At 38.9% G+C, this 21,187-nt stretch overlaps 3 protein-coding genes across 3 annotated transcripts; 2 read left to right on the top strand and 1 right to left on the bottom strand.

The window, feature by feature from the left end:
• Positions 1-228: 228 nt before the first annotated feature.
• LOC128236419 (elastin-like) lies at positions 229-3,836 on the bottom strand. The gene is made up of 2 exons (XM_052951275.1): positions 3,809-3,836; positions 229-2,252 (listed from the first exon to the last, which is right to left on the bottom strand). Exons 1-2 carry the CDS (start codon positions 3,834-3,836, stop codon positions 229-231), a joined length of 2,052 nt encoding a protein of 683 aa, XP_052807235.1.
• Positions 3,017-10,420, top strand: LOC128238390 (uncharacterized). The gene is made up of 9 exons (XM_052954274.1): positions 3,017-3,312; positions 4,128-4,264; positions 4,999-5,086; positions 5,340-5,574; positions 6,406-6,544; positions 7,774-7,901; positions 8,317-8,498; positions 8,917-9,060; positions 9,218-10,420. Exons 2-9 carry the CDS (start codon positions 4,129-4,131, stop codon positions 10,005-10,007), a joined length of 1,842 nt encoding a protein of 613 aa, XP_052810234.1. The 5' UTR covers positions 3,017-3,312; position 4,128; the 3' UTR covers positions 10,008-10,420.
• A 3,389-nt stretch (positions 10,421-13,809) lies between these two features.
• On the top strand, positions 13,810-21,173 carry LOC128236709 (uncharacterized). Its single transcript, XM_052951782.1, has 5 exons — positions 13,810-14,405; positions 16,293-16,441; positions 17,009-17,080; positions 17,665-17,937; positions 19,384-21,173. Exons 1-5 carry the CDS (start codon positions 14,393-14,395, stop codon positions 19,531-19,533), a joined length of 657 nt encoding a protein of 218 aa, XP_052807742.1. The 5' UTR covers positions 13,810-14,392; the 3' UTR covers positions 19,534-21,173.
• Positions 21,174-21,187: the final 14 nt, after the last annotated feature.

The following is a 21,187-nucleotide window of genomic DNA, read 5'->3' as shown; positions in this document are numbered from 1 at the left end:
GAAGTGTTTGATGAAACTAATCACCTTATCAAACCTCGGTTATAAACCAAATGCGGGGCTCTTTAAGCGGCATAGACTGCCTTTGTTTTATTTAGAATGGTGTAGTAAAAGAAACGTTATCTTTGATTTAAGTCTTCATTTTAAGCAAAATGTTGCCTTCCGACGTAGCAAATATGACGTAATTTATCACGTTGAATACACACACTGTTGTTGTTGAACTAGTTATTTTCACCTACTTTTATGGAAATAACACCAGCCAGCACCTGGCAGATACTCATTTAAACACCAGCCAGCACCTGGCAGATACTCATTTAAACACCAGCCAGCACCTGGCAGATACTCATTTAAACACCAGCCAGCACCTGGCAGATACTCATTTAAACACCAGCCAGCACCTGGCAGATACTCATTTAAACACCAGCCAGCACCTGGCAGATACTCATTTAAACACCCGCCAGCACCTGGCAGATACTCATTTAAACACCCGCCAGCACCTGGCAGATACTCATTTAAACACCCGCCAGCACCTGGCAGATACTCATTTAAACACCCGCCAGCACCTGGCAGATACTCATTTAAACACCCGCCAGCACCTGGCAGATACTCATTTAAACACCCGCCAGCACCTGGCAGATACTCATTTAAACACCAGCCAGCACCTGGCAGATACTCATTTAAACACCAGCCAGCACCTGGCAGATACTCATTTAAACACCAGCCAGCACCTGGCAGATACTCATTTAAACACCAGCCAGCACCTGGCAGATACTCATTTAAACACCCGCCAGCACCTGGCAGATACTCATTTAAACACCCGCCAGCACCTGGCAGATACTCATTTAAACACCCGCCAGCACCTGGCAGACACTCATTTAAACACCCGCAAGCACCTGGCAGACACCCGCCAGCACCTGGCAGACACTCATTTAAACACCCGCAAGCACCTGGCAGACACTCATTTAAACACCCGCAAGCACCTGGCAGACACTCATTTAAACACCCGCCAGCACCTGGCAGACACCCGCCAGCACCTGGCAGACACTCATTTAAACACCCGCCAGCACCTGGCAGATACTCATTTAAACACCCGCCAGCACCTGGCAGATACTCATTTAAACACCCGCCAGCACCTGGCAGATACTCATTTAAACACCCGCCAGCACCTGGCAGATACTCATTTAAACACCCGCCAGCACCTGGCAGATACTCATTTAAACACCCGCCAGCACCTGGCAGATACTCATTTAAACACCCGCCAGCACCTGGCAGATACTCATTTAAACACCCGCCAGCACCTGGCAGATACTCATTTAAACACCCGCAAGCACCTGGCAGATACTCATTTAAACACCCGCAAGCACCTGGCAGATACTCATTTAAACACCAGCAAGCACCTGGCAGATACTCATTTAAACACCCGCCAGCACCTGGCAGATACTCATTTAAACACCCGCCAGCACCTGGCAGATACTCATTTAAACACCCGCCAGCACCTGGCAGATACTCATTTAAACACCCGCCAGCACCTGGCAGATACTCATTTAAACACCCGCCAGCACCTGGCAGATACTCATTTAAACACCCGCCAGCACCTGGCAGATACTCATTTAAACACCCGCCAGCACCTGGCAGATACTCATTTAAACACCCGCCAGCACCTGGCAGATACTCATTTAAACACCCGCAAGCACCTGGCAGATACTCATTTAAACACCCGCAAGCACCTGGCAGATACTCATTTAAACACCCGCAAGCACCTGGCAGATACTCATTTAAACACCAGCAAGCACCTGGCAGATACTCATTTAAACACCCGCAAGCACCTGGCAGATACTCATTTAAACACCAGCAAGCACCTGGCAGATACTCATTTAAACACCCGCCAGCACCTGGCAGATACTCATTTAAACACCCGCCAGCACCTGGCAGATACTCATTTAAACACCCGCCAGCACCTGGCAGATACTCATTTAAACACCCGCCAGCACCTGGCAGATACTCATTTAAACACCCGCCAGCACCTGGCAGATACTCATTTAAACACCCGCCAGCACCTGGCAGATACTCATTTAAACACCCGCCAGCACCTGGCAGATACTCATTTAAACACCCGCCAGCACCTGGCAGATACTCATTTAAACACCAGCCAGCACCTGGCAGATACTCATTTAAACACCAGCCAGCACCTGGCAGATACTCATTTAAACACCAGCCAGCACCTGGCAGATACTCATTTAAACACCAGCCAGCACCTGGCAGATACTCATTTAAACAGATTTTTGTAAGTTCAAGTCTAAAATAATTCAATTTTTAATAGCGCTACAAAGGCTTGTCCGTAAAAGAAGAATTTCTGTCAAATTTTCAACATATTTTTCACATTAGAGTTTTAATATTAACTTCTGGTGATATTTAATCACTGTAACAAGCATTTTGTTCTCATTTCACACACACATTCTTTCTATGTCATGACCTATAAACAGTGACCGAGTCAATTTAATGTACGATTTTAGTAAATACAATACAAGGTTCTGCTTTCGTTCGCTCTCCTAATGATAGACTGACTTTTTTATTCTTCATAATAGAGTGCAGCTTTAATAAAGCAACGTATGAATTTAGCACACTCATGAATAAGAACGTGATTTTGGATATATGAGCGCTTTCTATATATGGTTTTCAAATTTAATTTCATTTGAGAATGATTTTCAATTATGAGTATTCATGACAACTTATATTTCAATAAATTGTTATACAAGTATTACTTTGTAACCTGAATCAAAAAGCGTCCATAAATGGAATATAAATGATTGTTCAAAATTATCATCACTTATTGTAATTGTGATATCTTGTTCTTTGCACGAAAATCTAAGTTTAACCAACGCTTATTGATATTTTTCGAACCATTTGTCTCATTCAATAAATACAGCATTGTTCAATCGGTCTGACAAGGCTGTTAATTTGATATTTTGCCCAGGTACAAGGGCTAAAACATAATCGGTTTTGCATCTTTTAAATATTGGAGCATGTAATGGCAGCTATTGTGTGTTTTAGAGAGACAGGGTACTAGTCATACGCTTTTAGTGTAAGGAAATTGTTTGTTCTGCAACATGCCGATATTTTAGGAGAAACGGAAAAATGAAACAATTGCGGAAAAATCGACATTTTATCGATTGTTAATTGATTAGGGATTTTTGGATTGACGCTGTTTAGGGTGAACCTATACTGAAATATAAGCTTACATAATGCAAATAATGATCATGGTGTAAGAGATTTTAAGCATTGTATTTTGAATAAATCGAAGGAAATAAGTACGATGTAAGTATTGTTTGTTTATCTTTAAGACTGGTAAACTTGTAAAAGCCATGTATGGCTACTGGCAAATACATGCAACTACACATGTACTTAATAGTTAATATGTATTCGGAAGTACTATTTGTGTGGATTTTGTTTTTTTGGCGACAACTTCCATTCTCGGACGTAGCCATACAAACAGACACGGCAGTCAGACTTAGGCAGGGTAAGGCAAACGATCAGACAAAGGGCTTACATACATAAACAGACAGAAGGATAGACAGACAGAAAGGGAGACAAATGGTTAAATACAGGCAGACGGACATTCAGACACAGACAGTCGGATTAGGAAAGCGACAGACAGACGGATAGTCAGCGACAGACGTCAGACACAGCCAGCCAGACACAGACATCGATATACAGATGGATGGTAATGACAGACGGAAAGTCATGCAGAAATAGACGGGCGGTCGGACAAAGCCAGTCATACACTGAAAGCGATATACAGACGGAAAGTCACAAACAGACGGGCAGTCGGACACATCCATTCAGGCACAGACAGACAGACAGACGGGTAGTCGGACACATCCAGTCAGACACAGACAGACAGACAGACGGGTAGTCGGACACATCGAGTCAGACACAGACAGACAGACAGACAGACGGGTAGTCGGATTCATCCAGTCAGACACAGACAGACAGACGGGTAGTCGGATACATCCAGTCAGACACAGACATACAGACAGACAGACAGACAAACTATCATTTCTGAATTCTGTTAATACGTTTTTATAACGAACAAACTTAGTCTGTTCATATCATTTTGTTCCCGACGACAGAATGCGTTTGAAAAAACTGAGCGACTACCTCGCGCGGCTGTTCGATTCGCCACCTGGCGAGCGTTCCAAGCGTGACATCCAGGCGGTACTTCCGGTACTCACGATGAAGACGCAGTGTCTACGAGATCTGGACAAAGGTATGTTTTGGTTTAATGGTCAACTATTTTTGTTCAAGTTTAACAGCCAGTAAAGCCGATTTGATGTATTTCTTCAGCAAACCGTTTTGTACCCCTGGCCATATGTTGTACATATTCATTTAACATACAATCGAACAGCGTTGGCTCGAACTCGTTCGGCTTGAATTCATTGTTGGCTCGAACTAGATGTTAAAGACCGATTTCTTGATATCGAAGGTAAGCATTCCCGGTTGACTCGAGTTTTCCAAGGCTCGAGGTATTTTCACAGTTCGAGCCAACGACTGTAGTGCCAATACACCTATCAATGTTTACCCGACCGTGAATAGAGACTGTGGAGGGTTGAGTGAGGCTCACCCAGCACTAACTTTTTTTCTAAATTCTACCGTGGGGACAGTAGAATGTGTCAAACCCTCTGAGGTCGGGGATTTTACCACATGTTAAGTCTAAATTTCGCGGGTGGCAAAATACTAATCCATTTGAGCGCTCATGTTTAAAAGTGTGTTTCATCTCCAGTTTTACCCAGAGGTGTTTCTCTCAATGTGTTTTACCTTTTGTATAATATATTGATTAGAGTCAATCTGATCTTAAATCAATGGATTACATTTAGGGAAAAACAATTCTAGAGAATCCCCTACGGTTTTACAACCCTTAATGAAATATACTCTGAAATTAAACGAATATAACTAACTATAACAGATTCTACACACATGTGTATATGGGACATTTCTTTGCAGGCTCAGTGGTTGAACTACTGCAGAGTGCGCGGCTGGAGCGGAGACAACCGGACGAGTGTGTGATCCGTCAGGGGGACGTCGGCGACACGTAAGTATGCTTTTTACGTTGGGAAATTGTGGTGCTTATATTGTTGTCGTTGTGTCTTCGTTGTTTTTTGGTTTTGTCGTTGTCATGATGATGATGATGATGATGATGATGATGATGACGACGACGACGACGACGATGATGATGATGATGATGGTGATGATGGTGATGATGATAACTGCTTCTTTTTAATTTGATGGTGGTGTGCGTTTTCGTTTCCGGATAATACATGCTCATCGCTTAACACCTTTTTCAGATTTTACATTATCCTGAACGGAAACGTCTCAATTTACGTCGATCTCAAGAAGGACGAGAAGGCACTCAAGTCGCTCTCCGACGACAACCCGCAATTCCCCCTTCCTCCTCCGGGCCGACGGTTCTCCATGTCGACCGTAATATCCGAGCACGAGGGAGGCGAGGACCTGATCACTGACCGACAGGAAGTTCCCCGTGGCCCGCGCAGCACGAGCAGTCGTCGTTCGAGGAAAGGAGTAAGTTTGTTTGTCAATGTGTGTATGTGTGTGTGTGTGTGTGGGGGGGGGGGCAGACATGGGGTTGACGTGCTAACACGGACCGTGTGGTCTGAGCGTCTGAACATCTCAGAAACGGGCCAAGGTGTAGAAAATGCCGTACCCAAATCGTACTGTAGTCTAAAATATCGTATGCAAGATTTATCTGCATCACATTTAGGGGCGGGTCCAGGATCTTACGTCAGAAGGCTGTAACTAAGGTGCGCAACCTTCTGACTTGAGCCCCGCCCTCAAAACCGATTTGAATATGGCATTAAATGTTTGCATGGGGGGAAGGCGGGGTGCGCTATGTCTGCTAGTGACATACGTTTAACCATTTAATAATATAAAAATTCGGAGCTATTTTTAGGACTGATTGATAGCATACAATGATAAGGTTGTTTCTTTCCTTAGTGAAGTTCATAGAAAGGTGGTCGGATGTCTGGCGTCACATGGAAAGCAAATATTTATATTTATTTATATTTAATTTTAGCGAATTTTCTTTACTCTAAGATCGCCGGAAGGGCGTGGTTAAGGGTCACATGCACTGACGCGAAAGACGAGGCGTCGGGACACGGACCGGAATGTAGAGAAGAGATTGACGTCTCAATTGGCCGTCAAACATAAGATATATAATTTGGCTACTTCCAGTAGCTACTTTAGGTCAGACCAAGTTTTCAAAAGGGTCATCTGAAAGAATACGTACCGGATCGGCCAGGAAAGGGGCAAAAGAGACACATTCCGGAGGGACTTGAAAGGGGGACGCCGGAAGTCCAAATATTAAACCAATACATCTAATTAATTTTCTTCCAGTCGGTGCACTTCACGCCAAAGTCGTCTGAAGGAAGGCGTCACGGGTCACATGGACGGGAGAGACGGGGTGGTGGAGATACGGACCGGAAGGACGAGAGGAGAGGCCGCCGAAAGTATGGAATGCCCGTTAACACGTTAGGTAAGGGTGACGTATCATAGACATAGGCTACTCTGATTATATTTGAACTAAACAAACATATATATGATATATATATATAATAACTATGAAATGAAAAATGCGCAAAATAAGATTGTCACACTGAGGGTTGACTCAAAATGCAGGTCTTGATTCGAATTAGTTATTATAAAGTATTGTTAAAACTTAATATGGCAGATTATGTAGTCCCTGTTTTGAAGTAAAGTATATATCACAATACTAAGTTGACCATGAAAGGGTTCTTCAACACATTCTAATATTCCTCCACTAACTTCAATCCGATAGTCCCTCACGAAAGCAAACGTCAGCAAATTGTTATGCAAACTCCATTGTTCAAGTTTTGCGTTAACTGCCATGTTTTATATTACTTCATCATGCAGATTTATGTTTATACATTGCGTTACTGTATTTTGTTTGTAAAACCAATGCCCACATGGGCCTAGTTTTTGCATAAAACTGAAATTGAAAACATTAAGCGTTTGCTTCCCTTTGCTCGTCAAGGGAGGTCACTGCGTTGGCGACTGCTTGTTTAGTTTCCAACTGCTCATTGCATTGCCGCCAACCTCTTCAGGCTTCCATATTCCTTAACGTTTTGAGTCTAAGTGTGAGTTTAGGCTGTTGTCTTGGCGTTGCTATCCAAAGAGCAGTAGGGGAGGAGAATTGGTGTTTTTGTACCATATATCGCGTTTTTCCAAAAAAATAAAAAATCGAAGATAATTATATTTCTAAAGGTTTTTGTAACATTTGAACTTTTGCATTTTAAGTCTTAGTTTTACCATCAGACAGAGGACGTCACTGAATACTGAGTCCGTATTTACTAACATCTTGAGTCTGAGTTTCAGACTTAGGGTCAGAGGAGTGAATTTTCAAATGTTTCAAGAAATCTAAAACTTAACCGCTGTTTGTTGAACAGACTATTTTGTAAGTGATTCATCAATTCTTGGCATCCTTGCACAACGATATTAAAGTTTTGCTCTTCTGAGCCTGAAATCTAAACTAAGAATCAAAACGATGTAAATACAGGTCAAGACCTTTGGTGAGCTAATATTGCACCATCCGAACTGACAACGTCATGCTAACGTTCGACAGTTCAATAGAACATGTATATGTACTGTGGCTGCAATACAAAATAATAAAAATAGTTACTGTAACGTCTGTCTGAAATGTTAATAAATGTGAACAACATAAATTTGTGTATTAATTATTTTCAGGCCGTTACCAGAACTTTGGCGAACTGGCGCTGTTATACCCGAACCGTCAACGTAACGCTTCCGTCATTGTAGAAGAACCAACGGAACTGCTTGTCATTACGTATGACATATTCCAACGGACGTTACAGGTAAGACGCCAAGTAAACTTGAGCTATCATCCGGCGAACTAACCCTGTTATTTCAGAACTGTCATATTGCATCACGAAAGAGAACGTCATTACGTACCGACTTTACTGGTAAGCCATAAAACGTAGTACAGTTGAGACGTCATTTAAAATAGCTATTTCTTGATGAGCTTGCACTGCTCTAAGCGTTAACGTAACGTATCAATCGAGCATAGAATGGGGCAACACAACTGCTGGTTAAGACGTACGACATCTTCTAATGGACGTAACGTTTCGGCTAAGACGCCAACAGACTACTGACATGGTGCCCCAAACACAATTTTGATGAAACATAACCGACTTATACCTTCACCTATCTTGTTTCGAAGTGAACTTTGAAACAAAATATTAATTTGTTTTGGCCTGTTTGTCGTTTCAGACAAACTTGGAGCGTGACCTAGATGAAAAGCGTCTGTTTATCCAAACTCATCCGTTCTTCTCACGCTGGACGTTCCACCTGCAGCGCCAACTACAGTGGTCCCTGGTCCGCTCCACCCACAGTATTGGAGACATAGTGATCCGCCAAGGGGATCCTGTGTCAGGGCTTACATTCCTTGTTAGGTGAGTGCTTGAAACCTTTAACTTGCTTAAAGCATTGCCAAGACTTTACCGGCAGCACCAGCTACAGCGGTCCCTGGTCCGCTCCACGGAACTTATTGATCCGCCAGGGGATCTGCATAAGGGCTTACATTCTTTGTAAGGTGAACACTAGTCCGTTCAACCCACAACATTATAGACACTGTGATCCGCCAAGGAAAACCTTGGACGTAATACATGTATTCATTATAGTGACTTGTCCTGTGGAACATGTCTTCAGATTCGAAGGTCCAACACATCAATCTAGCTAGCTTAAATATGATTGTATGAAACGCAGAGTATACTTGTATCACATTAGCTTAAGCAAATCACCCAGACAACTAACAGGAATCGTAAGAATTTTAAAATGGTTTTCATAAGACATTTGATCGCCATTTTTCAGCGGACGTGCGCGGCTGGCGGCGGAACCGATGAAGCACCGGCTGCAGTTTCCTGAACTCTTCGAGGAGCGCCGGAAGTCGCCTTTTGAACCCGCTGAGGCACCGTCGCCCCTGTTTCGGGAGGACAGTACTCTGCTTGAGCGCGCGTACGTTTTCCCTCCATGATCTTAGCTTTGTGCAGTTTAGACATATGTTGCGAACTATATTCATCGTTGTATGCATAATTGAAAGTGTTATAAACTCTTCCATACATGATGTACACATTTCCATTTTTGCATTATCAATGTGCTTGACTATTTTTAGTGACAATATGCGGTACTCAAAAGGGCGATTGCACATGTTAGCCGGTATGGAACCGCTTACGTACATTCGGCGGACGGACGGATATGCAGCCGCCGAGAAAGTAGTCCATGACAAACTAATAGACCTTTGCATAATCGAAGAAGGCGAGGTACTCAGTGACTGTGAACTTCTATTAGGGATGAAGAAAAACATGTTTAGTGTTATTTGTACCAGTGCTTGTACACTATTTCACCTTGAGTTGAAGATATTTGATAGGTTAATTTACAAGAAAAGTCCACATACGCTGACAATGATAAAATTTTTGGCTGAGAGGAAACTCACAAGGCGCTTAAGATCCAAACAAGGTCAGCGATTGCCAATTCTTTCACCACTGCTACTGAGAATTCTTGATATTCGCGTTGTGGATCCAAATGAAGAAAAGTCTGATGAACATAAACTTGCCTTTACTCCTTCAAAGACAGTTATGTTACCTCGAACGCCATTGGCTCCCAAACGACCGGAGCGATCCAAAACGGTACTCATTGAATGGTTCGTGAAAGGGAAAACTCCCTTGCTGCAACCAATCAACAGTGACGCTATATATTACCGAGAAATGATACAAAAGCGCGCGAGATTTAGAGATAGCGAACGAAAGCGAGGCCCACCGGATCAAAGAGAGGCCAAGTCGCTTGGCAGGAGAATTAAGGACTCATACTGGTTCAATTTAAGGGAGAAACGAAAGGCAGTCAACACGATGAAAAGACTTAAGTTGGAACATTCTGAGGTCACTCAAGCATCAAGGTGGAAATAGTTGAATAACCCCAGAGTCCTGATTACTGTCTAATGACTTCTATATACGATACTATCCGTTAACTGATTTCGAATGTCGTGGACATCATTAAGGAAGTGGTTATAGAAATATACATTTGTGTATTAACGTATACTTGAATTATTTGTGCTTGTTAATATGCTTTTTTCTATGTTAAAATATAAATGTGTAAATGAAGAGGTAGTTACCTTGGTATCCAATTCATAGATGTTCTAGTTGATCATAAGTCAAGTCAAAGCTTTTTTCTGCATAGTTAATTAGAATATTGCCGATACACAAAGCGCATACTAGATGGTATTAACGACAACAAAATAGAGTGAAATATAAACTTGAATTTAATATGAAATTATTTTTACAACATTTTATCATAAGGAGAAAGTATGAACCACAGCTATAAGTGGCATACATTTAAACATATTATTTATGCTTCGTACATGTTTTCCTTTTATCTGTAGCAAATGGTAATTAAGCAGCAAAATTATTCAATTTTGAATCATCATCACATGACAGCAAATTGTCTACTTTTGGTATTACCTGGGTATATATTTTCAGCGTAAGGCCCTGATAGGACTAGTGCAAGTCTTCGATGCTAGTCTAGGTAACACACAGTGTTGGCTAAGGGCGTTTTTGTTGATACCAAACCAGTTTTGGTTTCAATGGTTTCAGCAGTTACGAAACCGGTCTTGATAGTTTTGCTTGAAGTAACGAATGTATGGTTTTGTGTACATTTTCAACAACATGGCGGAGCTACTGTAGCTACTGAGCTACACAATTACTAATGTAACCCTTTTCATTTAGCTCATTTGCCCATTGTAAGGCATTGTTATAAAAAATGAGTTTAAACAAACAAGGTTGATCACTATCCGCCATGTTGTTTTCGAAGTAAACTAGTTTTCGGATGGAACAAACCGATGAAACCGCATCCGATAGGGGTTTCGGCAGTTTCAAAAACCGGTTTTGGTTTTCGTTAAAAAACGAATGAAACTGGTTTTGGTTTTGTTTGAAACTGTTACAACAAATACACAGTTCGTGAAACCGGGATCGATATAAAACCGAAACCAGTTTATTACCAACAAAAACGCTCTAATATTATACCTTAACAATGTATGTCAAGGCTAAACTGTTGATAAACGTATCTTAAAGGGACTCGCTCATGTTTTGTAAAATGTTTTTAATTTGTATGGCGAATTCAAGTGTTGCAAATCATTTGAAGTGTTAAAACTAAAAAAAACAAAGTTGGTACCCTTCAGCAAATGTTATTTGTTCAAACATCGTCTTTGAAGACCACAATTGTCATTAGAGTTAATAACGCTTATGGTCATTTAATTACGGCTTTGTTGTTGCATGATTGGTTGATTGACATTATCACGTTATGATATCAATGTACAGTATTGTTAAAAGGTCAAAATATCATCATTATATCAAAATATAAAGTCCTATATTCTTTCCTTGACTTTACTGGCGTGGGATCGCATCCCATTTTTTTTTTTAAACAGAAATACTTTTTATACTATAATCGATTTTTTCTGCAATTCGATATAAAAAAAATCGAGTAAAATAATGATGAAATATGTGTTTTCAGATGCATTAACGGGAAAAGAATGTTTGGTCCAAAACATTAGCGAGCCCCTTTAAACTCGTTGTGGTGGCATCTACATGTTTAAAACTTTATTACGTACACTGTATGTACACTGTAACACTACAGGGTAAATTGATCTAATGGTAATAAAAGGTGTCCAATTTTACTAAGGAGTAATGAAAAAAAGAGGTATTGGGTTGAGCGTAACAAATTACTATTACATGTAGCATGTTCAAAACTATATGCAATGCTGTCTGTAAAAAAAACAATAACAGGTGGCGTTCTTTTGCCTTGATTATCGAAAATATTTAGCGTACCTTTATTCATACTCTTTTTGTCAGCCTTTTTTCGACCGAGGACAAGATATTACTTTAACAATACTTATATCAGCCATAAAATATATACCTATCCGATGACATTACCTTGGTGTTTAGGAAGCAATAATTAGCCAAAGCGTCGTTTGGGTTTCTCCCTGTGTAGTCGATCTTAAAGCATGGCTGGTCGTCAGGTGCATCACGAAACGAGTCATCTCAAATGTTCTTGCAGAAGTTTTCCGCGTTCGGCCAAACTACATGGAACGGTCGGTATACTGTACCGGAAGAACAAATGTTCACGCCTGTGTAAGAACATACTTAATTTGCATAACAGACTAGGCAAGATGTGGCGTTTGTTATTGTTACGGTCTATTCGAGGCGATAACATATATTTAATCGTCTAAAAATATTTTTTTCTGTAAACCTGTCCAATTCATGAGATGTCAAACTGATATCTTATCCTGCCTAGCATCAGTATCACAGATTAGGCAATTGAAAAATCCTGTTTTGTCCATATGCATGCAATCTTCAAAATGCAGATTTGTTAGATACTGCTTCAATTACGTTGGCCCGCAATTTAATCCACAGTGTCGTTTTTTTAGAAATGTTCTCTGTGTTATTTACATTTTCGATCTTCTGCAATGTCAAAGTCACTACAAATTTATCATGTGCTTCAAGAGGTTCAAATTCAGACCTGACCCAATATTTGGAAATGCTCAAATGATGAATTACTCTTACTAGTCTAAAATGTTTTTTGTGATATTAAGTTACGAAATGAATACAATAGTTTTCTTTTTGGTCTTCGAATAAGTGCACGTTACTATGAGGAATGTTGTCTTTACAATAGATCCACGTTTAAATTGAAGTTAATAGTAATTTTAAAGCACTGGATCTAATTATTGCCATTTGTTAAATATAAGACGGATTTTCATGTGATGCAATCAACATCTTTTCCTTTCGAACTGAGAACCTATGTTTGCAATTAAAAAACATTTTTTGACATAATTGTATGATAAATTTGGTAAAAATATTTTCGCTTTGCGCTCGCCTCTGAATTGACTTAAATTTAAAAAAAAAAGTATTTTAATTTTTTTTCGCTCGCTCGCTCCTACTTTTTTTTTGGCAAAATCCGTAGAACAAATGATCAATTTGTTGTGGCCTAACCATGGTGCTTTATAATTTGAATATATTAATGGTGACCATTTACCTAAGGAAGATATAAATATATCAATTATACAACTATTAAAACTATTTTTACTCTTATTTATTTATCATTTATTTCCTATCTGCCGAATAAATAAATAATTACACTTGCTATTCATATTTTTATATGTATACGTTAGACAATTAGTGTATATACTCTAAAATACTCAACTTTTAATCGCCCTTGGCCATTAAACAAATACAAAGAAAATAGGACCCCTGTTTTGACACCAAAGGTAATAAACAAGGGATGCACAGCATGTAATTATCATGTCAATCATTCCTTAAACTAGGCCTTTAAGCTAGTTCACCAAATGGATGAAATCGATTATATATCTTTTCATTTAAAAGGACTTAATCGTTGACAGTCTTTCAACGCTTTCAGCGCTTTGATTTAATTATAAGGCTGTCTTCCGGTTCAGTGTATTAACAAGCTAGCTTCTGAGTGTACGGTAGTTAACTTAACTTCATTTAAGTTCAGTGTTTGAAATTCTATTGTTTACGATAAGCTAGATGACAGGTTTAGTTTCAGTCCCTGAAGTAAAATCTGTACAGCAGTGTTGTTTAAAAATAATGACATCAGGTAAACTCCCTTGATAATAAACAGAGTCTGAAGTCACAGTGTTCACAAACTTGAATTCAACAAATAACAATTTAGAGGGACAATTGGACGCTGAGCTTCCAGTAAGCTGTTCTAATACTTGCTGAAATATCATTAATTCAATTTCACTTAAATACTCTAGTAATAACAGATTTGCGTACATACACTACTATGATGTTAAACCTATATGTAACTATGAAAATTGTATTTCCGGCTTATATGATAGTTTATGTATTTATAAACTATCATCTTTATACTGCATCACAGTCGATGTTTACAAGCTATAAATAGCTCGCGTTTGATTTAGTGATAATTTCCTGTTGACGTATATGAGTAACTATTTCAGAGCATTATCTGTTTTGCTACATTTCGGACGATAAAAGGTGAAAGTGATATTGGATTTTAGATAAGTGTGAACAATTAATGTTATCATGTGTAAACTTATCTAGCATAGTATAACCTTTTTTAAGTAGATCAACATACTGATTATAGAAAATAGGAAATAACTTCACATGTACGACGCAATGTTTAAGTGACTCAGATAACTGCCGTGTGTTGTTTTCCAATACTTCTGCTTAGATGTTCTATTTATAGACCCATTTTACAGACTAGATTATTTCGTTGCCATGGAATAACGGATGTTGAGAACATAAGTGTATCTGAGAATATTATGCCGTCTCTAGGTATGTATAACGAATTTTGTTTGTTTTTCAGTATGAGTTATTTTGTTTGTTTTTCAGTATGAGTTATTTTGTTTGTTTTTCAGTATGAGTTATTTTGTTTGTTTTTCAGTATGAGTTATTTTGTTTGTTTTTCAGTATGAGTTATTTTGTTTGTTTTTCAGTATGAGTTATTTTGTTTGTTTTTCAGTATGAGTTTTCTAAGAATACAAAACACAAGTGTTCAATTGATAAATTAAGCTAACAAAATTATTGTATAATTTCGTTTTATTGTAAAATGGTATGATTTATTGTGTCAGTTATATTGATATTTACATCTCATTGCCAAACGATTCTCTCAAATGCTGGATTTAACTTTCTATCCATATCACAGGTGTTCGGTGCGTTGTTTGACCCCACCTGCCTCTATATCCCCCTCCCCACAACCCACTAAAAATATCCCAAAATATCTTATTTTTTTCAAAATATTGTTGAAACACAATAATATGACATTACATTCAACTTCTGACAATTTTCCATCGATGTCAAAGTATATTTTAGAAAAGTTACAACACATGAAAGCCTACACCTCTTCTTCAGTGTGTATACCACGTGATAAATTACGTCATATATGCTACATCGGATGGCAGTACATTTTGCTTAAAATGAAGACTTATATCAAAGATAACTTTTCTTGTACAACACCATTTTGAATGAAACAAAGGGCAGTCTATGCCGCTTAAAGAGCCTCGCATTTGTTTTATTACTGAAATTTGATAAAGTCATTAGTTTCATCATACACTTCGACAAACCTGTTTCCAAAATCATGTTTTGACAGTGCTCCGGCAGACGGCCGTATTGTGAAAAGGTTTGTCGAAGTGTTTAAAGAAACTAAACTTTCAATCAAACTCTGGTAAAGACCAAAGGCAGGGCTTAGTAAGCTGCGTAGACTGCGCTTTGTTTCATTTAAAATGGTAAACAAATAGTGAAGTTATCTTTGTTTAAAGTATATTTCAAATCAAAATATTGCCTTCCGACGTAGCATTTATGACGCAATTTATCACGTGGTATACACACACTGTTCTTGCTTAAACGCCATAACTTTGTCAAGAATTGGCCAATTCATACAATAATGGCCGTCGCTCTTCAAATGTATATTTATTAGAGGAGTTCGGACCGGGCACCTGCGATCCAGATCAGTATTAAATGCATTGTAGGTCAGTTAACCTACAGGTGATTTCATTAACCACTTCGCTTTCAATTCGACTTTCTGACTGTAAAGGCGTACATTTTAGGGTGATGCAAAAATGTTTTAATGCATTAACATGTTAGAGGCATTTGACTTAAATGATAAAAAACAAAGGTTGTGTGTACAGATAAAAAAGCTCTTATATTTTTTAATTAATTAAAAGTCATACTCGTTCAAACGACTTACATATGTATCTAGTTTACACGACCAATTAACTCGTTCAAACGACTTACATATCTGGTTTACACGACCAAGTAACTCGTTCAAACGCCTTACATATCTGGTTAACACGACCAAGTAACTCGTTCAAACAACTTACATATATATATCTAGTTTACACGACCAAGTAACTCGTTTAAACGCCTTACATACCTGGTTAACACGACCAAGTAACTCGTTCAAACGTCTTACATATCTAGTTAACACGACCAAGTAACTCGTTCAAACGCCTGACATATCTAGTTGACACGACCAAGTAACTCGTTCAAACGCCTTACACATACCTTGTTAACACGACCAACACGACATAAGTGGTGGACTTAAATCGCATAATAACCAGACATAAACACGGATGCAGAAGATACGGACTGGTTTCATCTTTTGCGGAATCCTGTTGTTCATCCTGTTATTCATCCTTCTAAAAGACTGGTTTCAAATTTCAGCGGAGTCACGTCGCTCGCTGTTCAACGTTAAGTTGGCATCATGGGTCGTGCGGCTCAGCGCCATCTTTTGCATGGGAATTGCCGCGGTTTCATTGGCATTCGACGACCTCAGACTCGTCACCATAATATCGTTCGCCGTCGGTTGTGCAGTATGTCTTATTTGGTCGTCATAGGGTTGATTATTCAATCTTTTGAAGATAATAACGTTGTTAATGTGATCGTTTTTAAGTTTCAAATTGTCATTGCTCTAGATGTTTGATGGATGCACTTGTGATCTTCTGTATATCGTACACGATTTGAAACAACTGTGTTAGCTGTACATGTTAATACTTAAATATGTGAGCACATTGAAGGTTATAACGATGTCGTTAATCAGGTTGTTAACTTTAATAACTCTATGAACAATTGGCACATTATAACGGTTTCAAATTTGCATTAACATGTGTAACATTATTAAGTTTGCATTGTTAACCTAGAAAACGAAGCTTTCAACTACACGTGTACATATTGAAGTCAGTAGCAACACAATTATACTGACAAACCGATTTAGAAATGCAGTTAAATACTATATGTTTTAGCTAGTTGACAGGTACACATGATCAAGTCACATGATTGGCACACAAACCACGTGACCTCTAAGGCTACAGAGACATCACAAACATTAACATTTACCACAAGTTTGCATCAATTGTCTGGGGTTTTCTTATCCATTTCAGGCACTGACTCAACCTCTCTTGGCGTCATGTTGTTATAACCGAATTCCCGAGAGTTTTACGCCTTGGAAACTGGTAAATATTTCAAAAACTATGTTCATTGAAACCCGTACTTGGTTCGAGAAAGCAACCTCCACCCAGCTAGCACTTCAACATCGGGCCGACATGAAGCCGATATTACAAGCTATTCCGGCCCAACATCGGATTCTAAGGCGAGACAACAGCGGTCCGCTTCAATGTTGCACTACATTTTTACGTCGGCCCGATATCGGCTTAAATCCTCTTGCCACCTAAAAGCCGCCACATAACCGACATACCACCGCTTTTCTCACGATGGTATCCTTTTTAATCTATCATATCCGAAATAAGCGTATGCACTGGATTTTTTTAAATGTTTCAACGCTGAATTGATTCTTCCTTTTTGATGCGATAGGAAAATCCTTAAAATTACCGTCGTATTATGTACTTTTACCCTTTACTGTTGTGGTTTTGCTTACCCAAACCGCGAACAATCTTCTATAATCGGGTTGTCCTACCTCTCCTCATCGTTATACATTCATTTACTAGAATAAATTATACACTTACCAATACATGTCATTAATCCCTTTATCGATGTGTACTCATTCAAAGTATCCTATTATGTCATATTTTCTTTCCAGACGACCGGCAAGATCATTCTTTACATCTGGCTGTTTTTCATCAATTGTGTCTTGGTCGCGTTTATTGGCTATGGCTTTTTCTATCTCTTTGTCTTCGCCATCCCCTACGCCGAGTACTTCTTCACTAATTGGATCGGTATCCTCTTACTTTTTGTCTTCCTGATCAGCATCGTACTTACCGCGGTCAACATCTACACATTCTGTGTTCTACACAAGAGCGGCTGCTGTTTCATGAACTCTCTAAACAGAGATGTTTTGAACGTGGATCCAGAGGTAAAACTATAAATTAAATATAAATTATACCGCGAATATGATAGTAACTTCCTGTCAGTTCACCTCTGTATTTCAAATTTACAACATAAACTTACTACACATTTTAATAGTTTTTTGATGGGAAAAATGATATCTGGCAATTGTTTTCAGTATTGTCTTTAATGTATTCATGTTTTAAATACTTCAACTTAAGTGGTAAAATTATAGAGACATGACATCCAGGGCATGCAAATGCTTTAACCCCAACTTTCATACTTGAGCTTAAGTGGTAAAACTTTCATAGTCTCCAAGGCATTCAGAGGCTATAACCCCAACCTTTATACCTGAGCTAAAGTGGTAAAACGTTTAGAGACATTGTCTCAAAGGAGTGTTATGGCTATAACCCCAACCTTTATACCTGAGCTAAAGTGGTAAAACGTTTAGAGACATTGTCTCAAAGGAGTGTTATGGCTATAACCCCAACCTTTATACCTGAGCTAAATTGGTTAAATGCTTAGAGACATTGTCTCAAAGGAGTGTTATGGCTATAACCCCAACCTTTATACCTGAGCTAAATTGGTAAAACGTTTAGAGACATTGTCTCAAAGGAGTGTTATGGCTATAACCCCAACCTTTATACCTGAGCTAAATTGGTAAAACGCTTAGAGACATTGTCTCAAAGGAGTGTTATGGCTATAACCCCAACCTTTATACCTGAGCTAAAGTGGTAAAACGTTTAGAGACATTGTCTCAAAGGAGTGTTATGGCTATAACCCCAACCTTTATACCTGAGCTAAAGTGGTAAAACGTTTAGAGACATTGTCTCAAAGGAGTGTTATGGCTATAACCCCAACCTTTATACCTGAGCTAAAGTGGTAAAACGTTTAGAGACATTGTCTCAAAGGAGTGTTATGGCTATAACCCCAACCTTTATACCTGAGCTAAAGTGGTAAAACGTTTAGAGACATTGTCTCAAAGGAGTGTTATGGCTATAACCCCAACCTTTATACCTGAGCTAAAGTGGTAAAACGTTTAGAGACATTGTCTCAAAGGAGTGTTATGGCTATAACCCCAACCATCATTAAATCAAGATAATCTGATTGCTGTGTAGTATGTCTCTATCTGAAGTACTTAGTGTGTCTCTCGGTTAGTGTCTGTTAAGCCGTGCCCTTGTAAGTTTTTGTTTTAAAGGTTTAGTCACAGTCTGTCCAAGTAGTTGAATAATTATACTGTTTTGAGAACTCAGAGGTAGAGTGCCCGCCTCCCGACCACAAGGTCCCGGGTTCGATCTCCGGTCGGAGACCGTTCTTGAGGACTATCACATGGACACCCAGTGAGACTGGTAAGATTGTCCCAGGAAGCAGACTCGAGAGTGTTCAAAATAAGGTGTCGGCTTTCTATAAAATCGAGACTAAATAAGTTGTTTTAAACTAAATCAATAAATGTATTATTATTTTCTCTCAATAGGCAACACCAGTGGCTATTATTATGCCGACACAGACGGTGACATTTGGCCGTAAACCGGAACTGGATGGGGCTACTTCCTGTAGCGTGTACCCCGAGCCTCCGCCTCCTTACCAGGAGCAGTGTCCACCGTATATGGAGAACAAAACATAAACGTGTTAGTAACAATGTACAAACACGAAGGAAAATGAAATTGTTTTGTCATCTTCGTTACATGGCTCACCATGGGATCCAGTTGGCCACGGTCTTCGTCCGCGTCGTTATCCGAATCCAAAACATCACATTTTCATTTCCGACATGTATACTTGATTGTCATGTAAATTGTCAAAAACCATAACTTTGTTCAGTCAACTTCAAGAACGTAATTGTAAATCCAAGCAGGCGATATATTCAATTTGCGGAATGCGTATTGTTTGTATTTGTTGTTTTGTAGCCTTAAAGGTATTGACAGTGCGAATGTTAAAATTGAAAACAGTATCATAAATGCAAAGTATTATACGGACTCGATAGCACGATATGGCAGTGTTTAACGCGACATCCGTGTTTCAATTTCAGCCGCTGTGTGTTTTTCATCTTACACAATTGACAGGTTATTATTATATTTTGTTAAATAAGAATGCAGTGCGTCGCATCAAACCATTTAATTAAAATAATTATTGAAACCCAGTAATTTTTCAATACTTATTAGATTCACAGAATTTATATCGTCAATGCGGAAAATTTTGAATAAGATATTTATGAATTTTTAAATGATTTTGAGCAAATATATTGAAAATATGTAAGTCCACGTAATTCTGGATCACCCCTCGTCCGTCTTAACAATCTGGAAGCTTTATTTATTGATATCAATGTCTAGACTAAATTGTATGTAGCATATGGCTATGGAATTGCCGTTGTATGTCCAACATCTCGTGTAAGAAGCGAATAAAATCGTGATCATCGATTCTCTCTTAGGTATTGAAATAGTACCAAACTACGTCTACAATTCTTTAGCCATATCATTGTTTAAGTGTCTCGGTCATGTTTCGGCACCAAAAAAAAAACAACAGTTTTTCCCGGGATGAATCTGAAAATTCTTATATCATAGATATTCAGATCTTTGATACCGAAATTGAAGAAAAAATACACTTTAAATATAAAAAACAACCTGGTTAGAGTGGGAAGAAACCCACGCCATTACAATCGAGAAAAGAAAACGAAACTTTAACCACTCGTCCACATGGACTCGTACTAAGCTGACGGAAATTTAAACATTTATTGAACAAATTGCTTGCATTAACAAACCAATCACGCTACAGCCTTTTGTCAAATAGCGTTACTAAGGCTTTTGTAAATTGTGGACTTCAAATACACTATTTGTCAATGAGCATAACGCTCCTAATGGTTTGCCACACTTAATTACGTATAGAAAAACAAAATCCGCAAGAAGTGCATTTTATTAACCATGAACGAGTCCCTTTCAGTCATTACCATTAAATGAAGAAAATAAATAAAGCATCTCTCTCCCCCCCCCATCCCCCCTCCTTCAATATATAAACATCGATATTGAGTACAGAACCGCCATGTCGCGGCAATCAATCTAATACCATGCTGTGTAATGGCTGTTAAATAATTTAAAGTAACACATATCGACCGAACTGTGAGAAGATGCTTTTTGTTGTTGTTTGGTAATGTGGACCCTAAACAGTCGGATAATTCATTTATATTTGACTTTAACACAGTGTTGAATGATATGATGTAATAGTATTTCTCTGTTTGTTTACTTTTGTAAGTTCAATAAACACTAAACACGAGTTTTGTTTATACC

The sequence above is a fragment of the Mya arenaria genome, chromosome 1, assembly GCF_026914265.1.
Source record: "Mya arenaria isolate MELC-2E11 chromosome 1, ASM2691426v1".
Lineage (NCBI taxonomy): Eukaryota > Metazoa > Mollusca > Bivalvia > Myida > Myidae > Mya > Mya arenaria.
Note: the sequence above shows the minus strand (reverse complement) of the source record. Positions and strands in the feature narration are given on the sequence as shown.

Bases quoted from the DNA above. Each gene is read 5' to 3' on its own strand.
- LOC128238390 (XM_052954274.1), top strand. From the start codon at position 4,129: ATGCGTTTGAAAAAACTGAGCGACTACCTCGCGCGGCTGTTCGATTCG. The intron at 5,575-6,405 runs GTAAGTTTGTTT...ATTTTCTTCCAG, and splicing joins GTCGTCGTTCGAGGAAAGGA to TCGGTGCACTTCACGCCAAA. The intron at 7,902-8,316 runs GTAAGACGCCAA...TTGTCGTTTCAG, and splicing joins TATTCCAACGGACGTTACAG to ACAAACTTGGAGCGTGACCT.
- LOC128236419 (XM_052951275.1), bottom strand. From the start codon at position 3,836: ATGGATGTGTCCGACTGCCCGTCTGTTT. The intron at 2,253-3,808 runs GTGACTTTCCGT...AGTATCTGCCAG, and splicing joins GTCCGACTGCCCGTCTGTTT to GTGCTGGCTGGTGTTTAAAT.
- LOC128236709 (XM_052951782.1), top strand. The intron at 17,081-17,664 runs GTAAATATTTCA...TTTTCTTTCCAG, and splicing joins GTTTTACGCCTTGGAAACTG to ACGACCGGCAAGATCATTCT. The intron at 17,938-19,383 runs GTAAAACTATAA...TTCTCTCAATAG, and splicing joins TTTTGAACGTGGATCCAGAG to GCAACACCAGTGGCTATTAT.